Source organism: Macaca mulatta, chromosome 15 (genome assembly GCF_049350105.2).
Source record: "Macaca mulatta isolate MMU2019108-1 chromosome 15, T2T-MMU8v2.0, whole genome shotgun sequence".
Classification (NCBI taxonomy): Eukaryota; Metazoa; Chordata; class Mammalia; order Primates; family Cercopithecidae; genus Macaca; species Macaca mulatta.
In genome coordinates, this window is record NC_133420.1 from 58,159,405 (window position 1) to 58,174,490 (window position 15,086).

General features: G+C 37.5%; 1 protein-coding gene across 17 annotated transcripts in view; it reads right to left on the minus strand.

Moving 5' to 3' along the window:
* The window catches only part of INVS (inversin), a 236,930-nt gene that overhangs the window by 92,891 nt on the left and 128,953 nt on the right, over positions 1-15,086 (minus strand). For 15 of the 17 annotated variants that reach the window (XR_013404658.1, XM_077965649.1, XM_077965642.1 and 12 more), the window contains 3 exons: positions 7,127-7,307; positions 4,670-4,779; positions 373-544 (listed from right to left, as the gene is read on the minus strand). Coding sequence is in view for 16 of the 17 variants with exons in the window: in XM_077965649.1 (XP_077821775.1) it covers positions 373-544; positions 4,670-4,779; positions 7,127-7,307 (463 nt within the window). In the remaining variant the exon portion in view is untranslated. Of the gene's footprint in view, positions 1-372; positions 545-4,669; positions 4,780-5,790; positions 5,873-7,126; positions 7,308-15,086 lie in introns of those variants that run through there. The other 2 variants (XM_077965651.1, XM_077965650.1) reach the window with 1 other exon arrangement.

Below are 15,086 nucleotides of genomic sequence, written 5' to 3' on the forward strand. Positions count from 1 at the left end.
ATTCCTTAAATATAATTCTAAATTTTTGAAAATATAATTATTGACAATTAAATATGGATAGTTTTAAAGTATAGGTTTTCTTTTTTTTACAAAAAGATAAATGATCAGAAGAGTCCCCATAATCATGTCTAAGGAGCAACCAAATGCAACCATTCATTTGGTAGAAACATATTTTAATCTGAGCCATAATACTGAAGAAATAAAGCCTTTGGAGTGATATTCTGGCAAACCCAAACTTAAAACTGAAGACCAAAGTCAAACAATATTAGATTAGGAACAAAGATTTCAAGTTGCTATTTTACAAGTTTTATAGCAACATCTACACTTTGGAACCTGAGTGAAAGCAAATTGAATGTGTCTACCAGTTCTCACCTGTACCTCCATATTTGTCAGCCATGTTAATATCAATGTCCGATTTTAAACTCAGCATAGTCCTAAGGACATCATCACTGCCTTTGCCAGCTGCCCACATAAAGGATGTTCTTCCTTCTAGGTCTGAATCATCTTTCACTGAAGGATGTTTTAAAAACACTTTAACTGTTTCCTGTAAGAAAACTTGATTTAAAAAATGGAGACAAAACAGTAGTATTTTCTATGGTAATAAAGTCATATAATAATATGTGACTTCCATTAAGAAGCAAAGCATTTTCCCCTTGCTTTTGAATTAAATTAAATTATCTTTTTATTAATGACAGAACTACAATTTTCATCGAAGATAACAATCCTCTGTCCTTACAAATTAGTTGTAGTGTCCGTAACACTTCACAAACATAACCTAACTCTCCCATTCAACATCCTCAAAATGGAAAGTAATCATCTTCAATCAAGCTTGGAAACTTTATAGGTCATTGTTTGAGTGACAGTTGCAAAACTCAGAATTATTCAGTGTTTTATTTATTAATGAACAAAATTTAAATATTTTCTTTCTTTCTATTTCTCTCTTCTCTCTTCCCTTCTCTTCTCTTCCCTCCCTCCCTCCCTCCCTGCTTGCGCTCTCTCTCTCTCTCTCTTTCTTTCTCTCTCTCTCTCTCTCTCTATCTCTCTTTCTCTCTTTCTCTCTCTCTCTCTCTCTTTCTTTCTCTCTTTCTCTCTTTCTTTCTTTCTTTCTTTCTTGAGGGAGTCTCACTCTGTTGCCCAGGTTGGAGTGCAGTGGTGCAATCTCAGCTCACTGCAACCTCTGCCTCTTGCATTCAAGCAATTCTCCTGCCTTAGACTCCTGAGTAGCTGAGTGTCACCACACCTGGTTAATTTTTGTATTATTAGTAGAGATGGGGTTTTACCATGTTGGCCCAGCTGGTCTTGAACTTCTGACCTCAAGTGATCCGTCCATCTTGGCCTCCCAAAGTGCTGGAATTACAGGCATGAACCACTGTACCCGGCCATAAAACACATGTTTTCTTGGATATTTTACATGAGACCCATCTATTCAGGCATGCCTCCAGAGAAGGTTCTGCATTCTCTCACTGTGTTTTTTGTTTGTTTGCTTTTGCCTTAAATCCAGGAACAAACTGGAATTATGTGATTAGTTACTAAACATTTTTTAAATGGTTAATGCATTTATTGAATACTGATTGATGGTTACTGAGAAATGCAGTGCTCAATTCATTAAAACAAATATTTATTCAGCAATTCCTTTATTACTGAATTGTCCTTCTTCTATGGAATCACACAAAAATTAGGACTGGCCCGTATGTGGTGGCTCACGCCTGTAATCCCTGCACTTTGGGAGGCCGAGGCGGGCGGATCACAAGGTCAGGAGATTGACAGCATCCTGACCAACATGGTGAAACCCTGTCTCTACTAAAATATAACAAAATTAGCCAGGCACGGTGGCACATGGCTGTAGTCCCAGCTACTTGGGAGGTTGAGGCAGGGGAATTGATTGAACTTCGGAGACGGAGGTTGCAGTGAGCAGAGATCACATCCTTGCACTCCAGCCTGGGCAACAGAGTGAGACTCCATCTCAAATAAAAACAAAAACAAAACAAAAAAAACCCAAAAACAACAACAACAAAAAAAATTAGGACCTTTGACAATTCTATTAGTGCCTCACAATTTTAATGGGGGTTAATATTCCAGCATTTTAAATTGCTTCTTTCCTCAGAACTCAGACTCATATAAACTTTTAGAAAGACCATAGAAACTTTTGATTGAATTGAGGTAAAAGAGTTTCAGACAAAAAATGCTGGAGGCTATGAGCTGATGAAAAATGTATAAAATGTTGACTCTCAGTATTTTACAGAAAGAAGAATTCAAGAGCTCATCTAATCCAGTTCCTTATTTTACAGATGAAGAAATTTAGGTTCCAAGGTCACATAAATATTGGTGGCAGATAAAGGAAGGATCCAGGGTTAAATAACAGCACTCCTTCCACAGCATCACACACTGCTTTCTACTTTTAAGACTATTTGTTGAGTTACTGAGGTATAATAACTTACTGTTCCTAAAGTCTAATGTATAGTAAGCATATTAAATATATTTGAGTCAAGAAATGAATTTTAAAAGTTTGTGATTTTTTGCTTTGTTTGCTTTTACTAATTTGCAAACATTTCTTTGCTGAGTATGTTTTTACTTAATGATGAATGTTTACAGGGCTCTGTATGTGTAGGGGAATGTGTCCATATTTTTCAAGGAGCAAGTTGTAATTTCTCGTCAGTTATTAGACGACAATGAGATCAAGGGACTTGAAACTGAGCTTACATAATTTGTATAATTATTAAAAATCAACTCTGGAATTGGCAGATTATCCAACAAAATATTTCTTTGAATAAAATTATTATATCATATTATTGAATCATCATAAAGAATAATGTTCTACCATTCTTTCTTGTTTCCATTAGCACACCTATTTAATTATTGGTGTCTGTATATATATTAAATTTGGAGTCTAAGTTTTGGGTTAAAGCCCATGAGCAAGTCATTTAATCTCATGGAACCTTGCTTTGTTTTGTTTTGTTTTCTATAAACAGGGGATAACACATCTAATAGCCTTGTGTTGATTTATGGGTTGAGCTGTGATTTCCATAGATTGACTAGGCTGGGTCAAGTTAATTTCCTATCTATTTGTAATAAAAAAAACCTTCTCCAAAAATACTGCTTTGTTAGGTGATAACAGATAATGATTTGTCAAACCTCTAGGTGGTAAATTGAATAAGTTGTTAGGAATACCAAGAAGCAAGGATTAGAGGAATAGTTGTTCTGGATACCAGAGTCGGGAAGGGTGTGAAGATAAGATATTTTAGAGATCTGAGTGTTTAACAGAGCATTTGGAGAGGTCACGAAGATGAAATTATACTATGCTTGATGATAGTATTATTTATTTATTTATTTATTTTTGAGATGAAGTCTTGCTCTGTCACCCAGGCTGGAGTGCAGTGGCACTATCTTGGCTCACTGCAACCTCCGCCTCCCAGGTTCAAGCGATTCTCCTCCCTTAGCCTCCCAAGTGGCTGGGACTACAGGCACCAGCCACCTTGCCCGGCTAATTTTTGTATGTTTAGTAGAAACAGTGTTTCCACCATGTTGGCCAGGTTGTTCTTCAACTCCAGACCTTAGGTGATCTGCCCATCTCGGCCTCCCAAAGTGCTGGGATTACAGGCGTGAGCTACCATGCCTGACCTGATAGTATTATTATAATTTAATGAAACTAGGGTTTCACTATGCATATCCATGTAGAAGGCAGCAAAATCTGTTTTAACGTGTGCATTCTTGGATGAATCTGGTTCTTGATGGCCATTCATACTCAGGAAGCTGAAGTAGCCTAGACACTATCATGTTGCAGGGTGGACTGGGGACATAATAGATGAGAAAGGGGAGGGGAAGAACTATGAATAATATTCAGTATTTTTGGAAATAATTCATTTTTGCATTCTCAGATGTATAATATATATAATTATCAACACTAGTAGTAATGAGAGTACATTCTATTTCTTGAGTACGTGCTCTATGCCAAGGTATACAGCAGGCACTTGTCATAAATTTTCTCTAATCTTTACAACAATCCTGAAAGAAAAGGTATAATTATCCTCATCTTACATATGAAGAAACTAAGATTAAGAAACTTGTGTAAGGTAATAATGCAGTTTAGCAAACTGCACAGACAGGATTCTAGCTGAGATTGTTCTAGTTCCAAAGCCTTGCCACACTGCTTTAAGGACAATTACACATGGCTGAACACTAAGATGTTCTTAGTGCTATAAAAGTAATACAAAGATGAAGTACTCTTACTGTAAAGTAAAATGTTACGCTTAACATTAAAATAAAAACTGTATAAAACTTCAGATGTGACTAACAAAAAAAAAAAACAAAAAAAACCTTAGACTGTCACTTGCATCAGAGTGAACAGCATGAACCATTGTTAAAAGGTAATTGATACATAAAAACAGACAAATGAGTCTAAGTAAATCTGGGAAAAGCTGAATAAGATCAGTGGATTGTATCAGTGTCAATTTCCTGTTTATGATATCGTATTGGATGTTACCGTTAGAGTGAATTAGGTGTAGGAGTGCAAAAAGCTTATTGGAAAGATAAAGAAAAAAAAAAGAGTGAACTAGGTGAAGGGTACATGAAATCTTGTTGTATTATTTCCTACAACTACATATGAATCTATGATTATATAAAAATAAAAATTTTCACTAAGAAAAAAAGAGCATTGTCTTGTTTTACTCACAGCAAAGTTACTCTGAGCAGCATAGTGCAAAGGTGTGGCTCCTTGGCTGTCAGATGGGATAGTTCCAGACTTATTTCTTTCTAAAAGGAGATGGACAATCTGTGCATGGCCTGAGAAAAGACACAAAAAGGTAATTATCACTTATAAAGGATGTTAATTAATTTATAATCTACTTAAATGAAAAAGGTAAGAAAATTCACTGACACACAATACAGCATTCACAGTGGTTTCTGAACAGCAGCCCCCAATGCAGCCTCTTCTAATTTCTCACTAACATATTAATATGAGGTAGAACAGAATGAAAACTTACTAAAAACTTAATGCTTCAATCAGGTAGGAATGAATTAAGTATACTTGTCAGACTGAGAAAAAACTATATTAGGCATCACCTCATCGCATTCCCCTCACTTTATAAAGCTGCCTAAAGCAAAGGAGGGGAAGTTGCTTTAGAACCAAGCCCTCTTAGCCTTCACTGCTCCTACTCTCAAGGTTCCATTGCCCAACCAAACAGAACTGCATAGCTGTTGTCTTCTATTCAGGTGGACAAACTATAATACAACCTCTTCTATCTCTGAGGCCTCCCATCCCTATATTCTCCTTCCCACAATCTTTTATTATATTTATATTTTATAACATCTAGGCAGTGATTTCAAATCTCAGAAAACAAGTGGGCAGGCATGATGAGGCAGCAATGAAGACAATATAGTGCATTCTAGTGGATGTGATCTCCACAAGTGAAGAGCTGTAGAAAATACTAAAAAATGAACAAACCTGGTAGTAGTATATACAAGAAACCTGAAATTTTATATACTCTATTGCTTTCAGATATTGGAGAATGAAGAAGATGCCCCATTAGCAGAGCAAGGATATACTGCTTCAAAGCCAGGCAGAAAAAAGTAATTTGAGTGGAAGTTGTGCTCATCTATCTGCTCTCCAGAAGTGGTCTAAGATGGAGTTCTCCATAATATAAATGTGGGATCAAAGACAATCTGTGCCACATAGTTACTCTAAACACATTTCATTTTGTTTGAGAAATAAAGGGAAAAATTCAGTAAAGACTACATAAAAACATACTACAGGAAAGTGAAAAAGAAGCACTGTCAGAAAGATAAACAGCATACCTCTGAAAATGATCTAGAGAAGGATCCAGAGGAAAATTTCAGGAAACTGGTATCCTCGACTTAGTGCAAAAAGAGATGGCTTCTACGAAACAGAAACAGGGTATTCTAAGAAGAAAACAGAGTGAAATGAAAAAGTAATGGAAGGAAGTTAAAAGGAAATGAAATGAGATAAAAAGAAATATAGGTAAGAAAAGGAAATAAAAATATAACCCAAAATACAATCTATATAGGAGGCAGAAAGAAAGCAAAACTTACAGAACAAAAAGTAAATTTAGTTATGTGGAGACAAATTTGCCAAGTAAGCCCAGAATCCAGAGGAAAAAGAAAAAGGGATGTAAGATGAAATCTGACTAATAATTATAAGTCTGGCAATAAAAGTGAGTGCACACATAAACACCATTTTTTAAAAAAAGATAATGTGTAATTTAAAAATTAAGCTCAAGATTATAATAATTAGGGGGAAAATCTCAGATTATATTAACAAGTACTAAAAGAGTGATGAGTATCTGTGCTAAATTTTTTGTCTTAAATAGGTGGGAGTCAATAGACGCATTTTTGCTCTTGACTCTGATTCAGGCTTTAAAAAGTTTTTGATAAATTTAAAAGTAACCACTAATAGAACCTAAATCCTTCTAAAACATTAGGCAATTCAAAACCAAATAACAACAACAAATCTAATCCATATACCAAAGAGTAGAAAGTAAAGGAAACAGGAAACAAAACAAAACAAACAAACAAACAAAAAATGTTAAACTGAAAACACTAATAATACCAGGATAGCAGGAAAAAAAAGTCCTGATTATTTATCTTATAACAATGACTACTAATGGGTAAAACTCCTTCACTGAAAGAGAAAGACTCTCAGATTGACTCCACACACAAAAAAATCCAACATACACATAAAACATACACATATATACACTCTCTCATCTATAAAAGTGATCTTCAAAAAGGTTAAGTAAAAGGCATTTCAGGAAAATATAAAGAAAAAACCTTAAATATCATAGTATTAGCACAAACATAAAATTAAAGCCCTCCTCCCCAAAAATATAGGCGCTGAATATGAAAAGAGGTTTATGTTACATTTACATGTTGTCAATAAACATGAATTACTTTTATAACAAAAATTTAAAGTTAAGACATGTTGAAATTAAAACTAATATTTAACAGAAAATAAATTTATATTACTATAATTTAGTTTATAAAACAATGCAACATATCAGTTAGAAATCAAAATAATTAACTAGGAGTTGGGAGCGAACAGTGGAAGGGAAGGCATAGAAATATTCCTATACTCATGCAGTTTCATCTACTGTTGATCCTTTGAGTCACATACCTAATAAAGCTGCCCAGTGCAGTGGGGTTCGAAATAAGTTATCATAAGACGTTATATTGCAGCTTTCATATGAGGTCAAGACATCAACCACGGTCACATTCCCATCAGCAACTGCAAAGTGAAGAGGAGTTCGACCCTCGTAGTCTTGCCAGTTCAGTAAAGACTCCGTTGGAGCAGCATCCTGATTTGAAGGAACCAGAGACTTCAGACATACATGGAATCCTCAATAAATTACATTTGGTGTAAGTATTTTTTTCTTTCTTTCTTTTTTAGGGACAGGGTCTCATTCTGTCACCCAGGTTGGAGTACAGTGGCATGATCACAGCTCACTGCACCCTCAAACTCCTGGGCTCAAGCAATCCTCCTGTCTCAGCTTCCCAAGTAGCTGGGACTACAGGCACACCCCACCACACCTGGCTAATTTTTGTGATTTTTGTAGAGATGGGGTTTTGCCATGTTGCTCAGGCTGGTCTTTAATTCCTAGGCTCAAGCAATTCTCCTACCCTCAGCCTCCCAAAATGCTGGGATTATGGTGTGAATCACTGTGCCCAGCCTGGCACAAGAATTAACTGAGGAATTTTCGAAATAAGATCTCTACATTCTCTCTCAGCACAAGTGATAAATCATGGAAAAAGTACAAAGTCTAAATCTTTAAAAAATTATTTTCATATTTAATTATAAAAAGTACAGAAAAGAATATAACCATTACATACTGATTATCTAGATTAAAAAGGTGTCAACATTTTGCCTGATATGCTTTTGTTTCTGTTATGGTTCAACTAGAGATGTATGTTTTATACTTTTGTATATATGTATGTATCCATAAACAATACATAAATTTTGTATGCGTGTTTTCAATATTCACATTATGGCAATGGACCTGTATCCTTTGGAAATTCTTTCTTTCAACACTATACTTTGGATATTTATGTTGGTACTAGTTTAGTTATTGAGGTGCTTGAATAAACCACGATTTAGTTATCTATTTTCCTATTGAGGGACATTTAGGCTATTCCCATTTTTTTTTCACTACTACAGATAATGCTGTAATTAATGTTTCCTTTACATGTCACTTGTAGCACATGTGTGAGATTTTTTCCACAGGCTAGATACCTAGAAGGGGAACTGCTGGGGTGAAGGATAACTTCAAATACTTTCAAATTGTCACATCACTCTCCAAATGGTCTTACCAATTAACACTGCCATGACAATATGTAAAAGTTTTTATTTCCCTACATGCTGGCACAAATTAATCATTTGGTATTATCAAGCCTACTGCATTTTTCCCTTATGGTTATGAAAGACATTTCACTGCTATTTTAACTTGCAGTTCATTTATGAATGGGGTTGAGATTTTTCAATCATGTGTTTATTAGTGATTCAGTTTGATATGTCTGTAAATGGACAGTTCAAAACGTTAATTAATTTTTCGACTGGATCTCTGTAGCAGGCATTATGAAAATTACCAGGCAGATTTGAAAAGGAACCAAATAGAACTTTTAGAAGTGAAAAATTTAATCACTAAGATTAAAGGTTCAATGGATAGGGTAAACAACAGGTTGGACTTATTTGAAGACTTAGAAAACTGGAAGACAGATCTGATGTTATTACCCAGAATGCAGCAGAAAGAGACAAGGAGATGAGAATATAAAAGAGAAGTTAAAAGACATGGAGGATTAGATAAAATGCCGTAAAATATATATAATTGGAGACCCTAAAGGCAAGAGTAAAGAGAATGAAGGAGAGGTGATATTTAAGGATAACAGCTATACATGTTTGACAGAACTGAGATACAATAATTAGAATGTATACCAAACAGGATTTTTTAAAAAGGTCACACCTAGACACACTGTAGTAAAACTGTAGAATGCCAAACAAAGAGTAAAATGTAAAAGCAGCCTGAGAGAAAAGATACATCATGCATAAAGAAATGACATACCAATAACAGACTCCTTAAGAGCAATAATAAAAGGCAGAAAGTAGCAAAATACTATGCTGAAAGAGCTGAGAAAAATAGATTCCCAGGACTATGTATACAGGATAATCTTTTTTTTTTTTCAAGAGGCATACATTCTTAACAATTAAAAAGAGAGAGTTGGCTGGGGGTTGTGGCTCATGCCTGTAATCCCAGCACTTTGGGAGGCTGAGGCAGGTGGATCACTTGAGGCCAAGAGTTCGAAACCATTCTGGCCAACATGGTGAAACTCTGTCTCTACTAAAAATATAAAAATTATCTGTGCAGTGTGGCGTGCGCCTGTAGTCCCAGCTACTCAGGAGGATGAGGCAGGAGAATCACTTGAATCCAGGATGCGGAGGTTGCAGTGAGCTGAGATCACACCACTGCACTCCAGCCTGTGACAGCACAAGGCTCTGTCCCAAAAAACCAAAAAACTAAAAACAAACAAACAAACAAAACCAGAGACAGTTGACCACCGAAAGATCTATACTAAAGAGAGTCAAGAGGATAACTCAGCAAGATGGCTGAATAGGAACAGCTCTGGTCTGCAGCTCCCAGTGAGGCCAACGCAGAAGGCGGGTGATTTGTGCATTTCTAACTGTGGTGCCCAGTTCATCTCATTGGGACTGGTTAGACAGTGGGTGCAGCCCACAGATGGTGAGCAGAAGCAGGGTAGGGCGTTGCCTCACCTGGGAAGCACAAAGGATCAGGGAACTCCCTCCCCTAGTCAAGGGAAGCCGTGAAGGACAGTGCCATAAAGGACTGTGCTATCCAGCCCAGATACTACACTTTTTTCATGGTGTTTGGAACCAGCAGACTAGGAGATTCCCTAGGGTGCCTACAGCACCAGGGCCCTGGGTTTCAAGCACCAAACTGGGTGGCCGTTTGGGCAGACACTGAGCTAGCTTCAGGAGTTCTTTTTCATACCCCAGTGGCGCCTGGAACCCCAGGGAGATAAAACTGTTCACTCCTCTGGAAAGGGGGCTGAAGCCAGGGAGCCAAGTGGTTTTGCTCAGCAGGTCCCACCTCCCTGGAGCCCAGAAAGCTAAGATCCACTAGCTTGAAATTCTCACTGTCAGCACAGCAGTGTGAAGTCAACCTGGGATGCCTGAGCTTGGTGGGGGGAGGGGCGTCACCATTACTGAGGCTTGAGTAGGCTGTTTTCCCCTCACAGGGTAAACAAAGCCTCCAGGAAGTTTGAACTGGGCAAAGCCCACCACAGCACGGCAAACCACTATAGCCAGACTGGCTCTCTAGATTCTTCCTCTCTGGGCAGGGCATCTCTGAAAGAAAGGCAGCAGTTCCAGTTAGGGGCTTAGAGATAAAACTCCCATCTCCCTGGGACAGAGCACCAGGGAAGGGGTGGCTATGAGCACAGCTTCAGCAGACTTAAATGTTCCTGCCTGCCTGCTCTGAAGAAAGCAGCAGATCTCCCAACAGGGTGCTCGAGCTCTGCTAAGGGAAAGACTGCCTCCTCAAGTGGGTCCCTGACCCCTGTGCCTCCTCTCTGGGAGACACCTCCCAGCAGGGGTCAGCAGACACCTCAGAGAGGAAAGCCCTGGCTGGAATCGAGCAGGTGCCCCTCTGGGACGAAGCTTCCAGAGGAAAGAACAGGCAGCAATCTTTACTGTTCTGCAGCCTCTGCTGGTGATACCCATGCAAACAGGGTCTGGAGTGGACTTCCAGTGAACTCCAGCAGACGTCTAGAAGAGAGGAAAACTAACAAACAGAAAGCAATAACATTAACATCAACAAAAAGCATACCCACACAAAAATCCCATCCAAAGGTCATCAGCATCAAAGATCAAAGGTAGATAAATCCATGAAGATGAGGGAAAACCTGTGCAAAAATGCTGAAAATTCCAAAAACCAGAATGCCTCTTCTCCTCCAAAAGGTCACAAGTCCTTGCCAGCAAGGGAACAAAAATGGACAGAGAATGAGTTTGAGGAATTGACAGAAGCAGGCTTCAGAAGGTGGGTAATAACAAACTCCTCCAAGCTAAAGGAGCATGTTCTAACCCAATGCAAGCAAGCTAAGAACCTTGATAAAAGATTATAGGAACTGCTAACTAGAATATCCGTTTTGTATAAGAACATAAATGACCTGATGGAACTGAAAAACACAGCACGAGTACTTCGTGAAGCATACACAAGTATCAATAGCCGAATCGATCAAGTGGAGGAAAGGATATCAGAAATTGAAGATCAACTTAATGAAATAAAGCATGAAGACAAGGTTAGAGAAAAAAGAATGAAAAGGAATGAACAAAGCCTCCAAGAAATATGGGACTATGTGAAAAGACCAAACCTACGTTGGTGTACCTAAAAGCGACGAGGAGAATGGAACCAAGTTGGAAAACACAATTGAGGATATTATACAGGAGAACTTCCCCAATCTAGCAAGACAGGCCAACATCCAAATTCAGGAAACACAGAGAACACCACTAAGATACTCCTCAAGAAGAGCAACCCCAAGATACATAATCATCAGATTCACCAAGGTTCAAATGAAGAAAAAAAATGTTAAGCGCAGCCAGAGAGAAAGATCAGGTTACCTTGAAAGGGAAACCCATCAGACTAACAGCGGATCTCTCTGCAGAAACCCTACAAGCCAGAAGAGAGTGGGGGTCAATATTCAACATTCTTAAAGAAAAGAATTTTCAACTCAGAATTTCATATCCAGCCAAACTAAGTTTCATAAGTGCAGGAGAAATAAAATCCTATACAGATAAGCATATGCTGAGGGATTTTTGTCACCACCAGGCCTGCCTCACAAGAGCTCCTGAAGGAAGCACTAAATATGGGAAGGAAAACCTGGTACCAGCCACTGCAAAGAGATACCAAAATATAAAGACCAACAATATTATGAAGAAACTATCAACTAATATACAAAATAAGCAGCTAGCATCATGATGACAGGATCAAATTCATACATAACAATATTAACCATAAATGTAAATGGGCTAAATGCTCCAATTAAAAGACAAAGGCTGGCAAACTGGATAAAAAGTCAAGACCCACTGGTGTGCTGTATTCAGGAGACCCATCTCATGTGCAAAGACACACGTGTGTGCAAAGACACACACAGGCTTAAAATAAAGGGATGAAGGAAGATTTACCAAGCAAATGGAAAGAAAAAAAAAAGCAGGGGTTGCAATCCTAATCTCTGATAAAACAGACTTTCAACCAACAAAGATCAAAAAGACAAAGAAGGGAATTCCATAAAGGTAAAGGGACCAATATAACAAGAAGAGCTAACTATCCTAAATTTATATGCATCCAATATAGGAGCACCCAGATTCATAAAGTAAGTTCTTCGAGACCTACAAAAAGACTTACACTCCCGCACAATAATAGTGGGACACTTTAACACTCCACTGACAATATTAGACAGATCAACGCAACAGAAAATTAATAAGGATATTCAGCACTTGAACTCCGCTATGGATCAAGTGGACCTAATAAACATCTACAGAACTCTCCACCCCAAATCAACAGAATATATATTCTTCTCAGCACCACATCACACTTTTTCTAAAATTGACCACATAATTGGAAGTAAAACCTCCTGAGCAAACGTAAAATAATGGAAATCATAACAAATAGTCTCTTAGACCACAGTGCAATCAAATTAGAACTCAGGATTAAGAAACTCACTCAAAACCACACGACTACATGGAAACTGAACAACCTGCTCCTGAATGACTACTGAGCAAATAATGAAATTAAAGCAGAAATAAATAAGTTCTTTGAAACCAATGAGAAAAAAGACACAAGGTACCAGAATCTGTGGGACACAGCTAAAGAAGTGGTTAGAGGGAAATTTACAGCACGAAATGCCCACAGGACAAAATGGGAAAGATCTAAAATTGACACCCTAACATCACAATTAAAAGAACTAGAGAAACAAGAGCAAACACATTCAAAATCTAACAAAAGACAAGAGATAACTAAGATCAGAGCAGTACTGAAGGAGATAGAAACACGAAAAACCCTTCAAAACATCAATGAATTCAGGAGCTGGTTTTTTGAAAAGACTAACAAAATAGACCACTAATAAAGAAGAAAAGAGAGAATTAAATAGACACAATAAAAAATGGTATAGGGGATATCACCACTGACCCCACAGAAATACAAACTACCATCAGAGAATACTATAAACACTTCCATGCAAATAAACTGGAAAATCTTGAAGAAATGGATAAATTCCTGGACACATACACTCTCCCAAGACTAAACCAGGAAGAAGTTGAATCCCTGAATAGACCAATAACAGGTTCTGAAATTGAGGCAGTAATTAATAGCCTACCAACCAATAAAAGTCCAGGACCAGACAGATTCACAGCTGAATTTTACCAGAGGTACAAAGAGGAGCTGGTACCATTCCTTCTGAAACTATTCCAATCAATAGAAAAAGAGGGACTCCTCCCTAACTCATTTTATGAGGACAGCATCATCCTGAAACCAAAACCGGCAGAGACACAAGAAAAAAAGGAAATTTCAGGCCAGTATCCCTGGTGAACATCAATGCAAAAATCCTCAATAAAATACTGGTAAACCGAAACCAGGAGCATATCAAAAAGCTTATCTACCATGATCAAGTTGGCTTCATCCCTGGGATGCAAGGCTGGTTCAACATATGCAAATCAATAAATGTAATCCATCACATAAACAGAACCTATGACAAAAACCACATGATTACCTCAATAGATGCAGAAAAGGCCTTCGATAACATTCAACACCCCTTCACGCTAAAACCAATCAATAAAATAGGTATTGAAGGAACATATCTAAAAATAATAAGAGCTATTTATGACAAATCCACAGCCAATATCATAATGAATGGGCAAAAGCTGGAAGCATTCCCTTTTAAAACTGGCACATGACAAGGATACCCTCTCTCACCACTCCTATTCAATATAGTATTGGAAGTTCTGGCCAGGGCAATCAGGTAAGAGAAATAAAGGTTATTCGAATAGGAAGAGAGAAAGTCAAATTGTCTCTGTTTGTAGATGACATGATTGTGTATTTAAATAACCCCATCATCTCAGCCCAGAAACTCCTTAAGCTGATAAGCAGCTTGAGTAAAGTCTCAGGATACAAAATCAATGTGCAAAAATCACAAGCATTCCTATACACCAATAACAGACAGAGAGCAAATCATGAGTGAACTCCCATTCACAATTGCCACAAAGAGAAATAAAATATCTAGGAATACAACTTACAAGGGATGTAAAGAACTTCTTCACGTTGTAGTTCCCTGAAGGAGAACTACAAACCACTGCTCAAAGAAATAAGAGAGGACACAAACAAATGGAAAAACATTCCACGCTCATGGACAGGAAGAATCAATATTGTGAAAATGGCCATACAGCCCAAAGTAATATATAGATTCAATGCTATTTCCATCAAGCTACCATTGACTTTCTTCACAGAATTAGAAAAAAACTATTTTAAATTTTGTATGTAACCAAAAAAGAGACCATATAGCCAAGATAATCCTAAGCAAAAAGAACAAAGGTGGAGGCATCATGCTACCTGACTTCAAACTATAATACAAGGCTACAGTAACCAAAACAGCATGGTACTTGTACCAAAACAGATATATAGACCAATGGAACAGAACAGAGGCCTCAGAAATAATGCCACACATCTACAACCATTTGATCGTTGACAAACTTGACAAAAACAAGCAATGGGGAAAGGATTCTCTATTTCATAAATGGTGTTTGGAAAACTGAAACTGGACCCCTTCCTTATATCTTATACAAAAATTAACTCAAGATGGATTAAAAACTTAAACATAAGACCTAAAACCATAAAAACACTAGAAGAAAACCTAGGCAATACCATTCAGGACATAGGCATGGGCAAAGACTTCATGACTAAAATACCAAAAGCAATGGTAACAAAAGCGAAAATTGGCAAATGGGATCTAATTCAACTAAACAGTTTCTGCACAGCAAAAGAACTATCATCAGAGTGATAGAAGAGGCAACCTAC